This window comes from Branchiostoma floridae, chromosome 8 (assembly GCF_000003815.2).
Source record: "Branchiostoma floridae strain S238N-H82 chromosome 8, Bfl_VNyyK, whole genome shotgun sequence".
NCBI classification, from domain to species: Eukaryota; Metazoa; Chordata; class Leptocardii; order Amphioxiformes; family Branchiostomatidae; genus Branchiostoma; species Branchiostoma floridae.
The window spans coordinates 216,338-238,124 of record NC_049986.1 but is presented as its reverse complement, the minus strand read 5'-3'; the positions used below and the strand labels follow the sequence as shown (position 1 = coordinate 238,124).

The 21,787-nt window shown below is 40.5% G+C and overlaps 2 protein-coding genes across 2 annotated transcripts in view; both read right to left on the bottom strand.

Annotated features, from left to right (window-relative positions):
* LOC118420490 (zinc finger protein 235-like) overlaps positions 1-21,787 on the bottom strand; it is a 252,038-nt gene that overhangs the window by 213,288 nt on the left and 16,963 nt on the right. The window lies entirely within an intron of this gene.
* LOC118420951 (melatonin-related receptor-like) lies at positions 507-9,406 on the bottom strand. The gene is made up of 4 exons (XM_035828048.1): positions 9,352-9,406; positions 4,677-4,895; positions 2,095-2,258; positions 507-1,418 (listed from the first exon to the last, which is right to left on the bottom strand). The coding sequence occupies exons 1-4, from the start codon at positions 9,404-9,406 to the stop codon at positions 507-509; spliced, it is 1,350 nt and encodes a 449-aa protein (XP_035683941.1).

The following is a 21,787-nucleotide window of genomic DNA, read 5'->3' as shown; positions in this document are numbered from 1 at the left end:
ATGTTAGCTTTTAAGTAAGTTTTTGGTACAAATCGATGATGTATTCTGTATGCGATATAAACACCGAGTCATATACCACAGAAAACATCACAACCAACACTAACCATAGTTAGGTCACAGAGTATGTTACCTACGGTCACTTGTTTTAGTTAAGAATCGCTTTTGATGTTTTCATATTTGGTTGGGTGAGTGGGAGAGTGAGTGAGTGAGTGAGTGAGTGAGTGAGTGAGTGAGTGAGAGTGAGAGTGAGTGAGAGTGAGTGAGAGTGGGTGAGTGAGTGAGTGAGAGTAGTGAGTGAGTGAGTGAGTGAGTGAGTGAGTGAGTGAGTGAGTGAGTGAGTGAGTGAGTGAGTGAGAGTAGTGAGTGAGTGAGTGAGTGAGTGAGTGAGTGAGTGAGTGAGTGAGTGGGTGAGTGAGTGAGTGAGTGAGTGAGTGAGTGAGTGAGTGAGTGAGAGTAGTGAGTGAGTGAGTGAGTGAGTGAGAGTGAGTAAACAAGGGTCATTTTCCTCAGGTATCTACCAATGGCATTGACGGTCCTGCCTGCTGAACGCGTTCAGTGACCGTCAATGGTTGTGAGACTTTCGGTGATCGAGAGGTTCGCGCAGGTCCAGGTTGGTGAGGTGGGGGGTTAGGGATAATATGTCGTCTGCAGCGGACCAGGGACTTGAACCCTTGCCGAAACTCTTTCAGGGTCCAGGTGTAAATGATGGGATTGACTGCGGTGTTCCAGTAATACATCGCGGCAATGATTAAGAAAACTAATTCAGGGGTTGAGACACCGTGGGGATCCACTTGCATGATGACAATGGTTGGAGAGATTAGGGTGAACAGAGTGAAGAAGATGTAGAACATGTGTTTTGTACGCTTCACCGCCTGCAGGGACACTTGCTGGGGGCTGTGGCCGAGATGCTGGCCGATGGCCATGGCACTTTTGCGCACGTGCAGGTAGATTCGGGCGTAGAACGCAGATATCACCAGCAACGTGGTCCAGTGCAGTGACGCCAGGACATTTTTGAAAAACAATAAACTTTTGGGTTCATTAGACATCTGGCATAGCTTTGCATCCGCGTCCCATCCCAAACTGCCGTATACACCTACGATAGCAGGTAACATGACCAGAGTACCGATCACCCATACCCCAACCACCCAGAGGAAGGCCTTGACAGGACCGAACAAGCGCTTGTAAGTGGCTAGTGAGAGCACAACGTGCACATAACGGTTAAAGGCAATCAGGGCACAGGATAACAATGACTGAGTCATGCTAAACAGACTCAGGAAGCCTATGAAGGCACAGCAAGCTTGTCCGCAGTTCGGTAGGCCGGTCATCGTAGAAGAGAGGAACAAAGGGATGATGACGGCAGACGTTACCAGGTCCCAGATACTGGTGTTCAGGATGAAGGTGTTATCAGTGGTGCGAACCTGTTGGGCAAAAAGTCATAATCAATTTTTACTTGATTTAATGATTGATTTGATTTATAGAAATTGCAAACGGTACAATACATAGGCAGTGGTATGCCGGTGTCGTGGCCCTCACATGAATACATACATATCAATTTATACATCGGGTGAAACGTTAAATGTAACATAAAAATACAAATATATCCGTAAATCTAAGCTATCGATCAGTCAGTCCAGTTTACCAGCCTCCGTTTACCAACAAATTAGTACTTCACTCTCAACAAAATGTCTCTTGATAACATACTTAGGTTCTCATTAGTCTATAATCATATTTGCTTTTGGACAGACGAGGGCAATGTGGCACTGCAGGTTGATAACGCATTCTAACAGTGCCACATGCACCGAACAACAAGCTTGATAAGGTAAAGATAGTCCCATGGTTTCCTTAAAGCCGTGGAGGCGGTGGACTGTTATCCACTGTGTGTAGAGTACAATCTGTGTTGGGCCCAACCCTCTTCATCCACCACCCTTTATCTCCCAATTTCTACACTTAGGTGGAATGGGGAAAGTTGTGTATTTAAAGTGCCTTTACCAAGGGCAGAAGATGAATAGTAGCATGACAGAATTCGACCCCATAACCTCTTGGGTCCGGGCCAAACACAGTTATGCCACACTATGAGTATGGATTGCCACGTACCTTCTTGTAGAGGCAGAAGGCCAGGATGACAGCAGCGTTGCCGACGGTTCCTACCATGCTAGAGATGCCGAATATCCCGACGAACACCACGGTTTGCACCGTCGATGCCTCATGTGCAATGTCAGGGGCTGGCGTTACAACCGACTCGTTGGTTAACATCCATTCTGAAAAATGAAAGCACTGTATTTTACTCGAACTCAAAGAAATGTTGGTAAGTCATTGGTCATAAATGAACTGATATATGTGAATGTACACTGGGTCTTCTGTATATATATATATATAGAGAGAGAGAGAGAGAGAGAGAGAGAGAGATGAGGAGGAGGAGAGAGGAGAGAGAAAGAGCGGGTGGAGAGAGGGAGACTCGGAGAAATAGAAGAAATAGGAGAAAGAGAGGAGGGAGATCGAGAGAGAGAGAAAGAGTGTGATAGGAGAAATTAGTGGGGAGGGGAGGACGAGAGGATGGCCGGAGAGAGAGAGAGAACGGGAGGGAGAGGAGGGGAGAGAAATATGAGAAAGAGAGCTGGATGAGAGAGGGGAAGAGAATGATAGGGGAAAAAGAGGAGGGTAATGGGAGGAGGAAAGGATGGGGGGAGAGAGAGGGAGAGAGAGGGAGATACAGGAGAGAAGATGGAGGGAGAAGGAGCTTAGAGGGAAAGAGAGAAGAGAGAGAGGGGAGAGAGAGAGAGATAGAAGAAAGAAGGGAGAGAGGGGGAAGAGAGAGTGGGGTAGAGGGAGAGAGAGGCCGAGGGGGAAAGAGGGAGGGTAGAGGGAGAGAGCTTTAATCGTCAACACATCAGTTAGCAATGTTTTATGAGAGGCTTACTGTGGTCACCGCAAAATATCAGTTCCGTGGGAGTTTGACTGTTGCTTGGTCTAAACGTAAGAAAAACAAATAATAAGAAGAAAGGGCATCTCATATAGAAACTTTTGTTAAAAATATAGGCGTTTGTCTCTTCTGTGAGGTACTGTATCGTTTCCCAGTTTGTCGACAGGACATCCGACCTGTTTATAGAGCAGTGAAGTTGGACGTTGAAACAGAAATGACGTAGGTCGTAAGGTGAACGTTAACGTATAACGTGAACACAAATAAGGGAATGCAATTCAGGCGTAACCCCAGCCCGACGGTTGAAACGAGGGGAAAATATCACAAGGCACATGGATATACGAGATACTAAGAAAAAGATGCTAGTCTTCATTGGTCTCAAATTGACTTGTGACGGACAACGAAAGAGATACATGTGTACGTGTAACAGATTTCCCCAAGTTGTAGTTTCTAGTCTTGCCTGCGTGGTGTGGAAATCTGAAATAGCTAACACTGAAGGATTATAGTTTAGTGACACAAATAACATTGTTTACGCCAACATGTTTATGCTCAGGTGGAAGTGTTACACTCGATACCTGTATGTCATGTGCTAGTAACTGTCTCCTGTCAGTGTTTGGGGCATTTTAATAATCCAGTTTTCGTGAACCCGAGAGGAATCGATCATAAGAAGAAAGAAAAAAAAAAAGAATTCCCCAACTCAAAGCTCCTATGCGTCTGAGAACGGTTTGGTTGTAGGGATCCCCACAAACATGACATGACAATATACAACTCAAGCGGCTTCAGCAGCATCTGGGCCCAGCACAGTTTTCTTACGGACGTGGAATAATAACTAATCTTCAAAAGACTCCTCGGATCACTGGACAAATCGTAGAAATTGGCCAAGTAGAGAAAATATGCTAGGAGTCGAGCCGCCCGTCAAAGGAGTCCTTACACGAAACACCCACGGTTATTATTTATATCCTCTCGTGCATGTATGGAGGTCACCTGGTCGAGTCAAAGGTCTTTGCACAGCAGCTGTAAGGCAAGTAATTATGAATGAAAATCAAAACGTTTCTGTGTCTTCTTGCTACATACATAGAAAGCTGATGCAAACTACACGTAAGTTTTATGCTAGTGTCGTTGGTGAATATTGGCAACGGTTTCTGCGGACTGAATATCAAACGCATGAGGGAAGTATACGGTACAGTTTCTCACATCGTCCGTGGGTGCATTTTGTACGTATGAGTCGTATGGTCACACTGCTATCAAGCTATGTTTTCCCCATCTCACTGCAATTAAAATCATCTAATTTCTCAGAAACAGAGCTAAACATTGTATGATAGGAGCAATGGTTGGAGTAGACACGTGCGGAGAGAAGAGCTTCCATATCCTTCAGGACAATTTCGGCGACAAGCCGATATGTCATAGGGACACGTGGAAGCTTCAAGCTGAAACAATGGTATATTTCCAAGTACAGCTGTAATGATAAGTTTTTTGATACAGAAGGAACCAACACCAAATTCACCCAGAAGGACAATGCCTTGGCGAGATACAGAAGTTTGACAATTATTCTAGATAAAGATATTTTTGTACAGTTACTTTCAAAATGTTCCTAAAATATTCAAAGGAATTCAAATAGATTAATATTTTCTATGTCAAGTTTTTTAAATATTGATCTTATTATTGTGGTTTAGTTATTATTTTATTCAAAATAATTCAAACTTATTACAAATATCACCTAAAAACCCTCGCGGTGTCTTGGAATGGACTGTACACGTACCTGGTTCGGTGAGATTGCAGGAAAATGTGTTGTTGAAGAGCCACGCGTCTTTGAATAAGGAAGTGTCGTTGAAGAAGCGGCCGTTGAAGACCAAGCCTAGGCCTGTATCGCTGAAGACCGTGTTTGCATTCGTCTTGTTGGTCCGGGTGATGTTGCAGAGTGAGTACACCTCAGGGTCAGTTTGTGTTCCCACAGAAAGAGCTCGACCGACTATAATGACTGAAAAAATTCACCTTGTCAACCTTACTTACCATCTTCTGCATTAACCCTCAAACACCCGAGTGGGGTCCCTTTGGACCCCAGGCGTAAATTTTGAAGTACCATTTGAAGATTTTTTATCTGACGAAAAAATCCTTCCGTCTTCCGAATTTGTCATCCAATATCTTCTATACCTTCTCTTAAGTTTTTATGAAGATTGGTACAATACTGTGGAAGCTATAAAGAAAGTCCGTGATCAGTCCGTCTGGGGTCCAAACGGACCCCAGCCAAAAAAGTGCAGGTTTTGAAACAAACTTTTGAGTCTAACAACCTAACTACTTATCCTATCACCATCAAACTTTCAGAGAATAGTAAACATGTAAAACTAAATCCTCCTAAAAACTTATGTGTCATCACCATTTAATATGACGACATTATGATGTCATTTAGCTTACAAGGGCGGCCATCTTGGATTTTGACTAATGACGTCATGAAATTAGCATAAATTATAAATTTTGAATCATGAAAATAGCATTTAACTTCATAGAATTTTATTGTTGTAAGAAAACAAGCATGCTTTACCAAAAAAACCTTGTTTAAATCGAAATTGGAAAATTTTTGCAAAAATATGCCTGTCATAATTCCGTTGCCATGGCAACCCTAAATAATGATAAATTTACTTTATGGACAAAAATATTTTGCTAACAATATTTTGTGATATATTACCAAGTTTCATAAATTTAGCACTGGCCGTTCATGAGTTATGCGACATAAAGCTTGCTGAGGGCCACAAAATTCCCCTCTCTGGTCAGAATGGGTTTAGTAAAAAACATGGTCCTTCTGATCTTTTGCATAAATCATGATAATGAGGTCAACACCTTAACATGTTAAAATATTCCTTTTACATTGACGAAGCAATGTATGCACAATGATCACCGATAGGAACTGGAACTGAGATGTTATGAACAAAACATTTTGGGGTCCGTTTGGACCCCACTCGGTCATTTTAGTCGCAAAAAAAGGTCGGGTGCTTGAGGGTTAAGCACAGTTGGTGCATATAAATATAGAGATCTTTATTTGTATGTTCCTGCCCACATGGGCTAAATGCAGTGATTCAATAGTATTGCATGGAATACTAAAGACTAGATATACTATTACAGGTAGTGCTACAATCAAACAATTGGATAAAAAATATCTAGAGCTATGCTATTACTAAAAGTATTGTTAACATGCCTCTTCCCTCTTTTTAATAATTAACAATTATATACGAACTCACAGAGTTTTTGTTGTACAATGTTGTCTCTGGCTGTCATTATCTATACAAATAGTTCGTCTTTGGTTAACTGTTTACATCGGGGGTCTACAATGAGAACACTGTTAAAAGAATTGCGTATATCACTGTATATGGGACACTCTAATAGAAAATGGACTTCATTTTCTATAAGGTTGGAGTTACAATAATACATATAATGATGATACTGTTAATGCATTTGAGTTGCGGGGGGTTGTTTTGAAGTTAAGGGAAAAACTAGTGTTCGGTTGTATTGAGTTCACGATAGAGTACACATACTGTACAGTATGGCAGCCCGGAGCCTTTAATGGATGTAGCCATTCGGAAAACCACCTACTGGAGGGATGCAAATATATGCGCCATTTTCAAAAAGGAAGATAGAGCGGTCCCCAGTAACTACAGACCTGTTTCACTTACCTGTATTTCCAGTAAGCTACTCGAACACATTATCCATAGCCATATCATGAAACACTTAGAAGGTCACAATATACTAACGGACTACCAGCATGGTTTCAGAACAAAGCGATCCACAGAAACGCAGCTTATTTTAACAGTTCACGACATAGCGGGGGCACCGGACAATAAAAGACAGGTGGATCTAGCAATACTTGATTTCACTAAAGCCTTCGACAAAGTCCCACATAGCAGACTCATATCAAAACTGGAGTACTATGGAATTCAAGGTACTACATTAAACTGGTTAAAGGCTTTCCTGACGAATAGAGAATAAACGGTAGTGGTAAAAGGGAAGGCGTCAGCTCCAGTTAAAGTAGCGTCGGGAGTTCCGCAAGGAACTATCCTGGGACCATTGCTTTTCCTCTTGTACATAAACGACCTGCCAGACCAACTAGATTCAAGTGTGAGGTTATTCGCCGATGATTGTCTGCTATATATAGAAGTATCTGCAAAGAATGATTCTCAACTTCTTCAGAAAGATCTGAACACCCTGGAAGAATGGCAAAGGAAATGGCTTATGCAGTTCAATCCTGATAAGTGCTATATCATGCATATAACGAACAAACGCACACCAAATGTGTCCCCTTACCAGTTTTGTGGTCAGACATTAGCAACCACAAAAAAACACCCATACCTAGGTGTTACGTTAACAACTGGGCTAAAGTGGGGTGTCCATGTTAAAAAAATAACAACCAAGGCTAAACAGACATTGGGAGTGATCAAACGTAATTACTTGTGGGCATGTCCAGCCAGGGTAAAATCACTCGCATACACGTCACTAGTAAGACCTAACCTTGAATATGCTGCAACAGTATGGGATCCGTATACAAAGAAAGACAAAGATAAACTGGAAAGGGTACAGAATCAAGCTGCTAGATTCTGTACAAACAACTACAACAGGGATGCTAGTGTTACCAAAATGAAAACAGATCTGCAGTGGGCATCACTTGAAGACAGGAGGAAAATGTCCAGACTTTGCATGATGTACAAAATGACCAATAAACTGGTCGACGTGCCGACTGATAATTATCTTATACCAGCTCAAAAAAGAACAAGAAACAGCCATGACTTCAAGTACCAGAGTTACCAACCTAGGATTGATGTGTTCAAAAATTCGTATTTTCCCAGAATTATCGTAGAGTGGAATTTGTCGTCACCAAGCACAGTAGGTGCATCTTCTCTAGATAGCTTTAAAGAACGCTTGCAGATAGATATGCAAAAGTTAGATGTGACGGGTCGTTCGGTGTAATATAACCAGCTGCTGCCGCGCCGCGTGCCTGCGAAGCTGGTGTGTTACGCCGAACGGCGGTTATACCGGCTATATAGATACAGACACAGATACAGATACTGGCGACTCGGCGAAGGTACTACAGACTGACAAAACAGTCACTTGGGGCAATATCGGCGTGATCAACTGTCACTGTTATAACTGTATCTACCATCTGGATACTTAGCAATTCTTAGATAAATATGTATTCAATGTTCAAAGATCAGCTCTATGTCCATTTCTGCTTTTTTAGTATCCTTGTGTCTTCACCGTAAAAGGTGCCCTCAACACATAATACTGGATATGTTTAACACGTACATGAAGAGACTTAAAAAATGGGGTAGGAGCAAAAGACAGTGTTAAAGTTTTCGCAGTTGTTTTGAGTTCGCGGTGAAGTGGTCGCGAATATAATACCGCGAACATTTCTGCATTTACGGTGTATACTATCCTATACATACACCTGTACGTTCCTAATAGTTGTTACCATAAGTGACCGCTGTATCACTTCGAGTTGGTAACTCTGATCCTGGGAATCACTTTACATAATTTCACATTCCGCCAGTTAAATGGCTTGTCAAAGAAAACATGTTGAAGATCCGTAAATGTTTTTGCAAATGCACTAAAAAAGCACGCAAAAATATTTTAAATTTTACACGTAAACAGACGAGTTATCATTTCCCCTCTTTATATATGTTATATGTCGCAATAGAGATAATTGCGTTGTGGCTTCTTTTGGACGAATTGATATTAGGGGTAATAAAACATAATGACGTTATACATATGGTCAAAGAAGTTATATTTGGCATTATTTCAAGTCAAGCATGCCCCAGTTTGGAAATGTGACATTAGCCTAAGGGGTGTTTTCCGGGCTCAGTCTGCTAAGCATATAGGTTTCTAGTAGTGGTCTTTTTTTTTCAACCTGTCATTTTTACCGCTGTAGCTTAACCCAACCCTGTAAAAATTCTCCGGCGTGCGCTAATGAACTGGGCGGGCGGGCTACACTCCCAGCACCGTAGAGATAGCGACGAACTCCCGATGGTATGGTTATGCCTACGTCATCTTTACTACCCGGGGTCCGGCCGGACAGCCTTCGGGAACGAAACATATAATATAAAAGACACAAAACTACACAAGACGTAAAGAGAATACATGTTGTCGTGGGCATTATTTATGTATATTTTTTCGTAAACATTTTTAACAAGAGAGCAGATTATCATTGGACTCAGCAGATCACGTTGGAGAAATGATTGTAGCCTTTTACAGCTTAAACTTACACGGCTGATATTTTGTAAAAAAACAAACTTCTCTGGTACTCAAGGAATCATATTAACCCCCAACGCCTTGTTGAACATCGAAAAAATCTTGAGATTTATTCCAAAAATCTTGAGATATTGTGGTAAATCTTGAGACGTTTCGAGTTTTACCAGGCTGCATTCAATCCAGCTTTACGAAGTTTTCCTTACCTTGTATATAGTACAGCAGCAAGACGGCAGCCGAGCGGCGGCGGCGGCGCCCCATCCTCCGCCAGTCTTTCTTGCCAGCCTCGCAGGAAACGCCGCGCGGACTTATGCCGACGAAAATAAGCTTTCTGTCATAAACAAGTTTCTGAGCGGCAATGACCTGTGATGTAATTAGGTATTAATAGTGGGACCATATTTGGAGTGCAAGTGACTAATGGCTGATGAGATCATCCTGATTGGCTACTGGAGTATGGATAATGTATGCGCGCATCGCTTGAAACCAGTATCAGTTGGATCTCAATTTGTTATAGTAATTATATAATTGAACTTAAATGCACGACAACTGTACACGATGCAATGTTCTATGTGTCCAAGTGCCCAACAACTCTACCTAAAAGTTAGTTGTATTTTTGTATTGCGTATTTGTTTATATTCTAGTGGCCAGGAGGGTTCCAGAAAGAAAGGTTGAACGAACACAGAGACTATTAATATTACGCGTATATCGAATGATAGATTCTTCATTATTGTTCTTTTATATCTTCTTTAAATTTTGATCCTACGACATTAGTATTATACAGAAAATACAAAATATACATGGATTGTATCGTGGAAAACGTAAGCTATAATTTACTTTGGCCTATTCTGCAACAAATGTTGTATCACGGCTAAACGTCCTGAGATATGCAACACGGAATAACTTTAGAACTGTCTGATAGACAAATTGTCTTAACCCTTAAACTGCCAAAGTTTCAGCCCTATGAAATGCTATCAGTGGCAGGGTTAGCCGCTAACCTCCAAAAAGAAACCCCTAACAAGGCCGAAGTCCCTAACTTCCAGGGTTCGTGCGCTACACGCATGCAAAGCTGCTACTTCGGGGGGAAATCTTTTACATATAAAACCAAATCCGAATGGAACCAACTAGCACGTGCGTTAAAAACTGTGAGTACATCCAAGATGTTTTTAAAAATAGTAGCTAGTGAAAGACAGGTAAAGCTCAAGATATGGCACATGAGGTACTCGATAAGGCACATGCGTTTTTATCATATTTTGTATGACGATTGTTAGTACTTGTAATTGTTGTATGTTGTTATACGCTCTGTATGTTATGCCCAGTGTCCATGTTTTCTGTGATTTTGTTACTCCTGGAAGAGTAGCTGCCGATGTTACATGCGACAGCTAAAGGAGTTAATAAAACAAAAACAGCAAAATAAGAACTGCTGGCCTTTCCAGTACCTCAACGTCCCCTCAAGGGTTGTGTTTATTGTGTTTATTAAGAAACCTTTTAGGCCTTATGGGCTAATCTTCCAAGGTTCAAACATTCACAAACAATCAACATGACTATACACCATACATTTAAAAAAAATACAACAATCAACAAAGTATTTACAATAGAGCACAGTGTCTAGAGGTCAAAGGTCTAGATGACAATGTTTGAGATGGCATGTTTAAAACTGTACAGTGTACACAGTGACTTAATATCAGATGGCAATGAGTTCCAGAGCATAATTGCTCGGTACAGGAAGGTACGTTTTCCACTGTTTGTTTAAGGTTTGGGTAGTCTGAAGAGAATCTAGTATTATACATGTGGGATGAATTAATTAGTATGAAGGAATTGTACACATTTTGTGGTTCGTGGCTAGTGAGGATTTTGAAGGGTTCAAACTACCAACCACTTGGTCTATAGACAAGGTCACTAACCCCCAAATTATGCACTTGCTACCTACCACATTTAAAAATATATTGCATCGTATTTGAGTAATTCTCTTCCAGTCGTCATTCATTTTCTAAAGAACGAGTTGAATTCGGATTCCATCCTTTTCATACCTTGTTGACATGGCAACTGTTTCCATGGCAGCGTACGTCGTAGATTTTCTTCCATCTCGCAATGCATAGTTACAGTGCGCTACATACCTCTCTAACAAAGGTATAACACGTTACAGTCTTGTTGTTGAGTTCTCGGCGCTCTTCTGTTACCGCAAATAGAAAGCAAACGATCAACCGTTGATTGCGTAATGGCCACCTGTGCAAGCTCTAAATCAGATATCTCCCAGTCCAGCCGGAAATGCTTGGTTAAAACTTTGTGCAAAAATTCAAACACCAGTGACACACATGATCCAGTATTTGTCTCTTCATCAATATCTTCATTGTAATCTGTTGACTCTCTTGGTCGTATCTATTCTAGAGGCTAAATTTTATCTGTTAGAAACTGCATATCTGTGGGAAATGTATTTCTAAGTTGTTCACCCTTGGAGGGTATTTGTTGTGTAATGTTCCCGTTCTGTGGGTTTTTATTTTTACGTTTTCCACACATATAGAAGGCATGATGAAATAAGCTTCAGCCTTTGTTTTCCTTTGCCAAATAAGGGCGCGAGGCTGTCTAGTTCTTGGAATAATGTTGAAATCAACACTGCTTCTGTTTGCTCCCTCTCAGGTGAAATGGTCTCTTCTGATTGGCGGAAACTTTGCTAGGTGGTTGTCGATTGGTTCAGAAGTTATGGTGTTACCTTTGATTGACAGATTAGTGTCAGATATAGCAGGTCTACGTCACTAGTACCTGGCTGTAACTGTCTAATTTGTATCTGTTCTGCATTCAAACAATTGGTATAGATGGATCACGGTACAGTTATTTACCGTCAGAAACCGAGCAAATGATAATTCAGGTTAACATTTCAATTCAGGTTAACTTTTCACTATGTAATATTAATGTTGTTAGATGATGTTATTGATTGATGTTAAACATGTAATTTATTGTATCATGATTAGTAGATGATAAGTGTTAGTATGACAACGCATCATAAATAGTAGTTATACTTTATTGTATTTTATGGAAGAGGACCCCAAAAAGAGTAGTGGTTGTATGTCAACACAAATTGAGATTCCTTAATAAACAAATATTACATACTCATTCAAATGTGTTATAATAATGATGTTCGCTGCAATGATAAGCAGGTCGAAGATGCAAAAAAATTACAGGCGAAAGTAGACTGTGCTTCAAACGATATTTATTGTGCAAAACTGTATATCTATTCATTTATCGTATTATCATATCATCATATATTCATCTATCATATCTATTTATTTATTATATCATCATATGATATCATTCAGTTCCATTAGGGGCCACATTCTTAAAAAATAGATAATAATTACATCACGGTCACCATTGTTACTTGAAACATTTACTTTATTACGTTATTATCTTTTACGTTTGGGATCGCATTGTAAACACCGCTGTCAATGTATATTATTTTGTTGGTACATTACGTTTAGAACCACATCTGTATGCAGTGACACCTATACTGAAGTGCAATGTGACCAAGTCAATGCGCTGAAGTAGATATCATTGGACGATAGGCAGCATATATAAAGATATTGCATACATACTGATATAAACACTAGAAAGGCCGACATTTGCTTGAGAGCAAATACAGCATATTTCAGCCATCTCCCTCATGCAACAATAGGCCTTGAGGTCGTTGACCCCTTTGGCCATTGGAAAATAACCCAAAAAATTCCCAAATATATCATGTAAAGTGTTCCATGCCAAAAATTATAGATGGGTCATTTGAGTAAATATCTAGAGCACCCCTTTACCAAATTTCGGGTCATTTGGTTGTAAAACGAGGGAACAGGAGCCAAAAATGTCCAATTTTTGTCTAAAAATGGCCATAAAATTGCAATATTAAGCATTATGTTGTACTGTATGGAAAAACTGTTATTGAATTCATGCGCACGAAATTAAAGGGCACTTTTATACCAAATTTCAGGTCATTCGGTTGTAAAACGAGGGTACAGGAGGCAAAAATGTGCTTTTTTTGTCAAAAAATGGCAAAAAATCGCAAAATTAAGCATTTTGTTCTACCGTATACCAAAACTGTTATTAAATATAGGTGGGCATATGATCAGGGCACCTCTGTACCGAATTTCATGTCATTCGGCTGTAATACCAGGGTACAGGAGCTCAAAATATACATAAAAATTGACAAAAACCTCAATAAAATCATTTCAAAGGCAGATATGAAAAAAATGAAAAAAACGCCTGAGGGTATTGGCTTACTCTACCTTTGTGCCAAATTTCAAGTCAATCGGTTAAAAAACGGCGGAGTTGATTCGATTTGAAGATTTGGCAGGAGAAAGAAGAAAGAAAGAAAGAAACATTACGAATACAATATATTTCACCATACCTATGGTATGGCTGAAATATAAAAACGTGATATTATCTACCTCATCTGGTTACATTACAGCTGTTGTATTCTTTTCTGTCAACTTCATAATCACATCATCTGTGTACTCTACTAGTTCAACAAAAATTTGAATCTGTACATAACATACGACAGATATATGTCTTAACTACATAACTTTCACTATCAATTTCACTTATTTGTTTTATCAGAACAAACACTCATGTCATTTACCTGTTTCTAAGGCATGCTTAGTGTACAATACACAGCATCGTACAACGTGAAACACAAAACAACATTACAATATTCCATGGCAACCATGGAAATCATGTGGACTCCACCTGTGCAATAGCTGTCCTTGGTAGACATACTTGTTTCAACTTCCCTGTGCTGACCAAATGTACTCTTACCCATGTCATAGGAGACACATGTACTTATTATCACAACCTAGTCGGTTGATCGGATTTACTGATCGATGCTGTGCTACACTCAATTGTGTAACAGCAAATGTAAATGTAACAGTACTGTGGTGGACTACCCTGTACTCTCTGCATAACTGCCGTGTATCAATATGTGTTGTTACCATGGGTACGGATATCTACATTATTACATATGTATACTTAGGATTAGCCACCATGTTATCTTTGTTTATTTTATGTTAGTCATGCGATAGGAGACACATGTACTTTTTATCACGACCTGTGCAATCGTTGTAGATTGTAGAAATACTAGTACTGGTCCTATTGTGCATGTACTCTAACTTCCTCATGAGATAGTGGGCACTAGTACTTTGTTTTACTCGCAGTAGCTTGAGTACTTGTTGACAAATGTACTATTTGTTTTTAAGAATAAAGCTTGAAAAAAAATTATTACAATATCAAAACACATAAAACAACTACAGAATATATGTTTCACCTTATGCCTATGATCACAGAATATATATCAAGGGGATCTTTTAATATCTGAATCAGAACCCCAAATAACGACATATTTCCTATTCTAACGTAATTACGCAGCGCTCGCTCAGTTCCAATCGAAAAATTTTGTGTTTTCTAATTATACCACGATTAGACGTCTCAGATCAAACCTACGATTGTATCCCAGAATAAAGAAACTATTATTGTTTTATTTGTCATCTGAATCAGATCCCTAAATAACACCACACTTCCTATTTCTAACCTAGTTCTTGTATTCATTTAAGTGCCTCGAAATTCGAAGCAGCGCGCGCCCCGCTCCAAGCGAGAAATTTAGTTCGGAGCACATTTTAGGCATCTACGTGTTCGTTTGAAGGTCCTGAAGGAAACCAATTGTTCGTCAATGGCCCTATCTCCCCTTGAGCTTTTTTCACGACCCTCAATTAGCCAGAATTTTTCTAGGGCCCTCCCGCCACTAGATATCGTATAGCCTCTTATGTATCTACCGCGGGGATAGTCGGTTCTGCTGGGCCAACGCGGTTGGAAACTGTCAATCGAGAAACGACACCTGGTAACTGAGATGATCTGTGAGCAGTACAAGTAGGCTGGACATTTGGAGGGTTAGATGGGACAAGCTGCCGTCTGCAGCGGACCATGGACTTGAACGCTTGCCGAAACTCATTCAGGGTCCAGGTGTAAATGATGGGATTGACTGCGTTGTTCAAGTAGAACATGGCAGCGCTGATGACGAAAATTGCTTTTGGGATCAAGCTGGCGTAGTAATCTGCGTAATTCACAACAACAACTGGACCGGTCAGCGTGAGAAAAGTGAAGAAGATGTAGAACATGTGTTTTGTACGCTTCACCGCCTGCAGGGACACTTGCTGGGGGCTGTGGCCGAGATGCTGGCCGATGGCCATGGTACTCTTCCGCACGTGCAGATAGATTCGGGCGTAGAATGCAGATATGGCTGACACAGCAGCGCAGTACAGCGACAGAAAGACATATTTGAAAAATAGTGGACTTTGGGGGTCATCGTACGATAACTGACATATTTGTAGATACGCGTCCCATCCTAAAGTGCCGTATATACCTGACATAGCCGGAAACATGATCAGAGTACCGATCGCCCATGCCCCAACCACCCACAGGAAAGTCTTGACAGGACCGAACAGGCGTCTGTAAGTGGCTACTGATAGCACAACATGCACATACCGGTTAAAAGAAATCAGGGCAGATGACATCAATGACTGAGTTATGCTAAACAGACTCAGAAAGCCTATGAAGGCACAGCAAGCTTGTCCGCAGTTTGGTAGACCGGTGACCATGGACGAGATCATCAGTGGAATGATGACGGCAGACGTTACCAGGTCCCAGAAGCTGATGTTCAGGATGAATGTGTTTGCAGTCGTGCGAACCTGTTGAATTGGACAAACAGCCATAATCAGTATCCATTGAACTTGGCCCTTCCGTGTAGTTTACGGGCTGTTTTCCTGCACTTTCCGATGTGACCCCTACGTTGCCCTGAGGGACACACTACGTCTATTGGGCTATTTTGGGGTACCATTTGACCCCTGCATTTTTTTATCTCACATCTAAAATCAGCCAGGAACGCGGCTACAATTAGATCGTAGCATACAGTGTGGCATTTTTTACTTATTACCTCGTGAGGGCTTGATTAGGTCCCAACTGCACCGGCGCCAGTCAGGGATGTAGCGCCGGCCGGGCTCCTAAGCCACACATTTGTTCCTGTGGACTGCCGAATATACCTGAGATACCCCACGGTGTTTCCCAAGGCTAGGTCAAGGGGTCTATTTGTTACCGGGTCCCGGGCTCATTTTAAGTCTGACTTAAATTCAGCCCAGTGCCCTGCCGGGACCAAAATATCAATGAAGTCACAATGTGTCCCAAGGGGCTACTATTATTAGAGATCCCGCCCGAAAGTGCTAAAAGAAACAGTCTGTGAACTGCCCGGCAGGACCCCTCTTTCCAATTTGGACCAAAGCCGAAAGGATATTAGTGACGTCCGATCATTTTCCTGAGAATGCATGGGGGACCAAATTCGTCTCAAGACTCCTCTTCGCCCCCTCGACGTAGGATAATGCGTCTGATAGGGGAACTGTTTTTGTCCTTGCCTGTGTGTTCGCAGCTACAACACAAAATCTTCTGATTGATTTGTTGCAATGTTTGCATGTTTGGACTTATTGAGGTTTTCAAGTATGTTGAACTATGTTCAAAAGATTTTTTGTTGTAAACGGACAAATATGTACAAAGTGTGTCGGTGTGACTGTCATCCATATGCATGGCTTATCATTACTTTATTGATGTATCTTACAATCAAAGGATTTTAAGCTTTAAGTTCTCTCTTAAAGTTGTACCTTCTTGTAGATGCAAAATGCCAGGATAACAGCGGCGTTGCCGACGGTCCCCACCAAGGCAGAAATGGCCAACAGTCCGATGAACAGCAAGTCTTCCCACGGAGCAACTTCGCCAATGTCGGGCGGTAGAGTAACGTTTGCTGAAAAAGATAGTACGTTATGATTCTCTACGTATATATTCCAAAACAAGACGTCTAGACGCCTGTTCAAAATACTTTTGATTCAGATTTCCATCGAACCCAAATAATTCTAATGTGAGGAGAAACAAGAATCATACTAAGATAAAACAAAAAACATCAAAAAACACAATCGTTGAACAACTTTGAGCTTTGTTCTCGTTGACTTAAAGTTAATTGTGTTTTCCTTGTGTTGGATCAAAAGTGTTGGAACAAAGGTAAAAACTGTTCGGTTATGGATTGTACCAACACAGATGAGTCTTCTTTCAAAAATCACAATCATATACTGCAAAGGGAAAAGGAACTGAATACAAAACATGTAAATGAATTAATTTTCGTTCAGTAAGACGTAAACAAAAGTTCGGACACCTCATGCCCCACGAAATAGTCCCATTACGCAAATTAGCTGTACATGTACATAACTTATACCTGGATATGTATACCTTTATCTACTGTAAATGCAGAAATGCTCACGGTGGATTAATGTTCGCGGTTTTCGCGTTGACCACTTTACCGCGAAATTAAATCCACCGCGAACATTTTTCTATTATGGTATTAGACTGTAGTCTACGATGTTACCGCGAACTTAAAACCACCGCGAAAAGTCCCTTTTCCCGCTACCGCGAAATTAAATCCCCGCGAACTTAAATGCATTTACAGTAATTTACACATGTCACAAGTATGCAATTCCTATCATGTACCACTAGAAATTCTGCGTTTGGTATCCAAATTAGGTAGCTGCAGCACTAACTTCTGCCAAGAGGCCTATAATCCACATTGACCTTTGTCTTCCTGAAGATTTCCCTACATACCGAATATCATCATAATACATACCGAGATCCTACATGTATGCTTTGGCTAGCCACCAATATCTGGAAACATAAACAAAAACTACACGAGTGGGCATCGGTTTGGAAATGTGACTGTATCATGTCACTAACGATCGTACATGTAGCGCACTACAAACATACCTGTTTTCGTGTCGTTGGAGGAAAAGGTGCCGTTAGGGAGACATGAGTCTTTGAAAAACGCCACGTCTTTGGCGAAACCTGCATCGATGAAGAACCCGGTGCCATTGAACATCCGCTCATCGTTGACAGTTGTCTTGTTGGTCCGGGTGGTGTTGCAGAGTGAGTAGACCTCATGTTCAGTCTGTGCTCCAACCGAAAGAGCTCGGCCAAGTATCACAGCTGAAAGGTTTAAAAAATCAGTTTTAGGTTACATAACGCTTTTGAATTTGAAAGTTCTTCAAGAGCGTTTTGTATTATTTAAATTACGCCACATACAACAAGATTCATCCCCAACATATGCCGCCGCAATTCACAGGATAAATCATTTTCAAACTAGAGTTCGGCGACCTCATACAACCATAAAAAAATTGAAAAATTGTGTAGATTTAATGCAAACTACTTGCACATTTACATAATATATTCAAGGCGATGTTCATCATGGACTAACTTACACATACCATAAGTATCAAATTAACGAAGTTTAACAATAAGCAGTTTGTCATTTTGCATAGATTATGCTGCAATTTCTTTCAATTCCGTCGTAAAAAATTAAACTATCACTTGAGTCACCCACAGCCTCAGTTAGCACCTAACTGTTTGGTGGGCACTTATTATGTTTCCCTCCAGGAAATATATTGTTTTTGCAGGTGTGTTCTTCTTCTTCTTCTGTAGGCTTGTTTGATAACTTGTTTCACATGGCATAAGCCAAGAACGAAGAAAACAAAGTACATTTCAGTCTGGGTAGATTCTAGAACATAATTTGCATGATTAATGAAGAAAATGCATGTCTCCTTTACGGTGAACTATATGGATTCCATACGAATATCTTGCATTATCTCGAAAATGTTGCGCTTCTAGCTAGTAACCAAGTTCTCAATTAGGGAAATCTGTTCTACCAACATAAGACCTGATTTTTTTTCGAAGAGGGTCAAAATGGAAACACATTGTTTTGGCATTCCGTATCTGTACATATATGGTCAGGCTGAGTAAAACCGCCCTTCCGTGTAACACACAAGCTTCGTAACAGTTTTGGCGCCGCCATTTTACGTTGGTACTTTGGCTTAGGAAACGATTATTGTCGAGAAGACAAATAAGATACTTTGCAAAACGTCGGGTGCATTTGTATCCCCAAAATATCATCTATCAGAAAATAACACAATAGATGCTAATACATTTATATATACAATAGACGTTGTCCCAGTTCCACCTATGTGAACACCACGGTCATATTTCCAAGCAGGAGTTTAATAAAACGGAAAATAAAAGTGTTTATCAAGAAATATAAGAAAATCATGCTCACGACCTTTCTTTGAATCGTTTGTTTTGTTTTTTCATCCTTTTTTGGGGTCAAAATTGTCGTTCTCGACAACTATCTAACCTTTCCCATTTAGGAACTGTGACACTAAAATATAACCCGTAGTAAGTGGCCTTCGGGTCTTATTACGTGGTGAGTCAGACAAGCAAACAAGCAAACAAACAATAGCTTCCTACAAAAACTGTCGAATACTCACGTACCTTGTATATAGTACAGCAGCAAGACGGCGGCCCAGTGGCGGCGGTGGTGTCTCATCCCTCCGCCGAGTTGTTGTCCGACCGTCCGCACAGAAAACACCGAGTGAGCGTTGGGCGATGAAAACCACTGTCCTTCCAAAAGAGGCTTCCTTATTGGCTCAAACTAAATAATATGCGCGGCACATAGTGAAAGTAGATAATACAACCAGTACACCATTCAGAAATACACAATTGTATATAATGAAGTTTCTATCATCTTCATCAGTTCATCACTTGATAGTGTTTCAAACTTCCTTGCTCAGTACACCATTCAGAAATACACAATTGTATATAATGAAGTTTCTATCATCTTCATCAGTTCATCATTGATAGTGTTTCAAACTTCCTTGCTTTTGTACATTAGTAGAGGCCATGATGTGTAATCTATCACACGTCTAATTGGAAGCGATTGAAAGAACAGATTCCATATACCTAGTGACGAAAGATCACTCTGTAACAGGGTGCCCCTGTTCTATATGATAATTTAGCTATTAAGTAAGTTCCTTGTACTTTCCAAGATCCTCACGCTAGAACTTAGTAGAAGACTGGGTTAGTCACTTTTACCCTGATCATCTGTTCTCAGAAAGGGGAGTGGGCGGCATGAGTTAAATGACCCCAAAAGTCTTAATGACCTTCATCTCAGGGGGTCTGGTGCCTTATGGTCAGTTCGCCTGTGGACCACACCATATATGGGCATGGTCAGGGGACTGTCCGGTAACATCTTAGAAACTATTAAGGAAGTGACTAAGGATGACGGAGATACAAGAATATACCTTTTTCTGAGAAATATGTGTGTAGGCGGATAAGAAACATATAAATAAGGAATTAGAACCCATGTACTCAGTGTAGTCTGGAGAGGAGAAGAGAGATGTAGAGTTCTGCTTTGGAGAGAGAGAGACAATACAGACGTGTCTTCCATGTAGCTCTGGCTTCCGTGTGTCCTTGGCTCGCGTACATCAAGTATAAGATCTCCAGCTATTGCCGAACTCTGTAAGGGACGCCTTCGAAGTCAAGGTCACGACCAACCACACCCTTACAACTCCACCGAATACAGATAGATAAAATGGCAGTTTTGGCGTACGGTACAACAAAATGCTTTTATTTTTTGGCGCCTGTACCCTGGTTTTACAACCGAATGATCTGAAATTTGGTATAGGAGTGCCATCTATATATGCACACATGGATTCAATAACACTTTTGGCATACAGTACAACAATAGGCTTAATTTTGCATTTTTTTTGGCCATTTTATGACCAAAAATGGACAATTTGGGCTCCTCTACCCTGGTTTTACAATCGAATGACCTATATTTTGCTAAGGGGGTGCATTAGATATTTATTTCAATGACTCATGTATAATATTTGGCATGAACCACTTCAAAATGATTTAGTTATATAACTGTATGTATGTTTTACATTTCACAGACCCTTGGCCTTATGCTGCATGTCTACAAACTATAATATAGAATCGCTTTAACTTGTTATCTCCATGGAAAATGAAGATATAGTTTTGGGTGTGTCTTTGTGTCTGTGTGTGTGTGTGTCTGTGTGTCCGGATTTTGTAGTGAGCATAACTCAAGAACCTCTGAATGGATTACGATGATATTTGGTTTGTGGGTAGGTGTTGGGAAGACAAAGGTCAAGGTCAATTTGGGGCCACCTGGTGTGTGACCTTGGTACTGCAGCAGAAATTCTTTTTTTGGATCTTTTGAACTGGATGTGCTATGGTCTTGATTTTTAAATGGCAGATAGCTTGTGACATGAGGGATGTGTGGTACATATTTGGTCCCCCTAGCAGGTTGCTTTGGAACTGCAGGGGCATTTTTGTCAAAATCTTCTAAGGTGAATAACTGAAGAAGGGGACAACAAATTTACATGATATTTAGTATGTAGGTAGCTTAGACAGAGATGCACATTATGGGGTGCAAAGTTTGCAAACTGACACTTAATTTGCATACTTAATGAGGAAAATCTGTATTTAAAAACTCAAATACATGCAATATATGTAGTTTGTGGCAGGTGGAACATTATCAGATACCAATTATGCAAATAAGTCCCTAATTTGCATAATTAATGCAAAAGTGCCATAATTCATTGATGTGGTAAATGATTGGACAATCAACATAGTGACCAGCGTAGGTCATTTACCGGTGTACACAACTAAGCATAGATTATGTAAATAACGAATTCATTTACATAATCAGACTATTTCATGGAGATATGAGGTCTC

What these genes read in the sequence shown, in the direction of transcription:
- LOC118420951 (XM_035828048.1), bottom strand. Translation starts at nt 9,406, where the DNA reads ATGGGGCGCCGCCGCCGCCGCTCGGCTGCCGTCTTGCTGCTGTACTAT. An exon ending in GCTGCTGTACTATATACAAG is followed by an intron (nt 4,896 to 9,351) that starts GTAAGGAAAACT and finishes GAATTTTTTCAG; the next exon opens with TCATTATAGTCGGTCGAGCT. An exon ending in CTGCAATCTCACCGAACCAG is followed by an intron (nt 2,259 to 4,676) that starts GTACGTGTACAG and finishes TTCATTTTTCAG; the next exon opens with AATGGATGTTAACCAACGAG.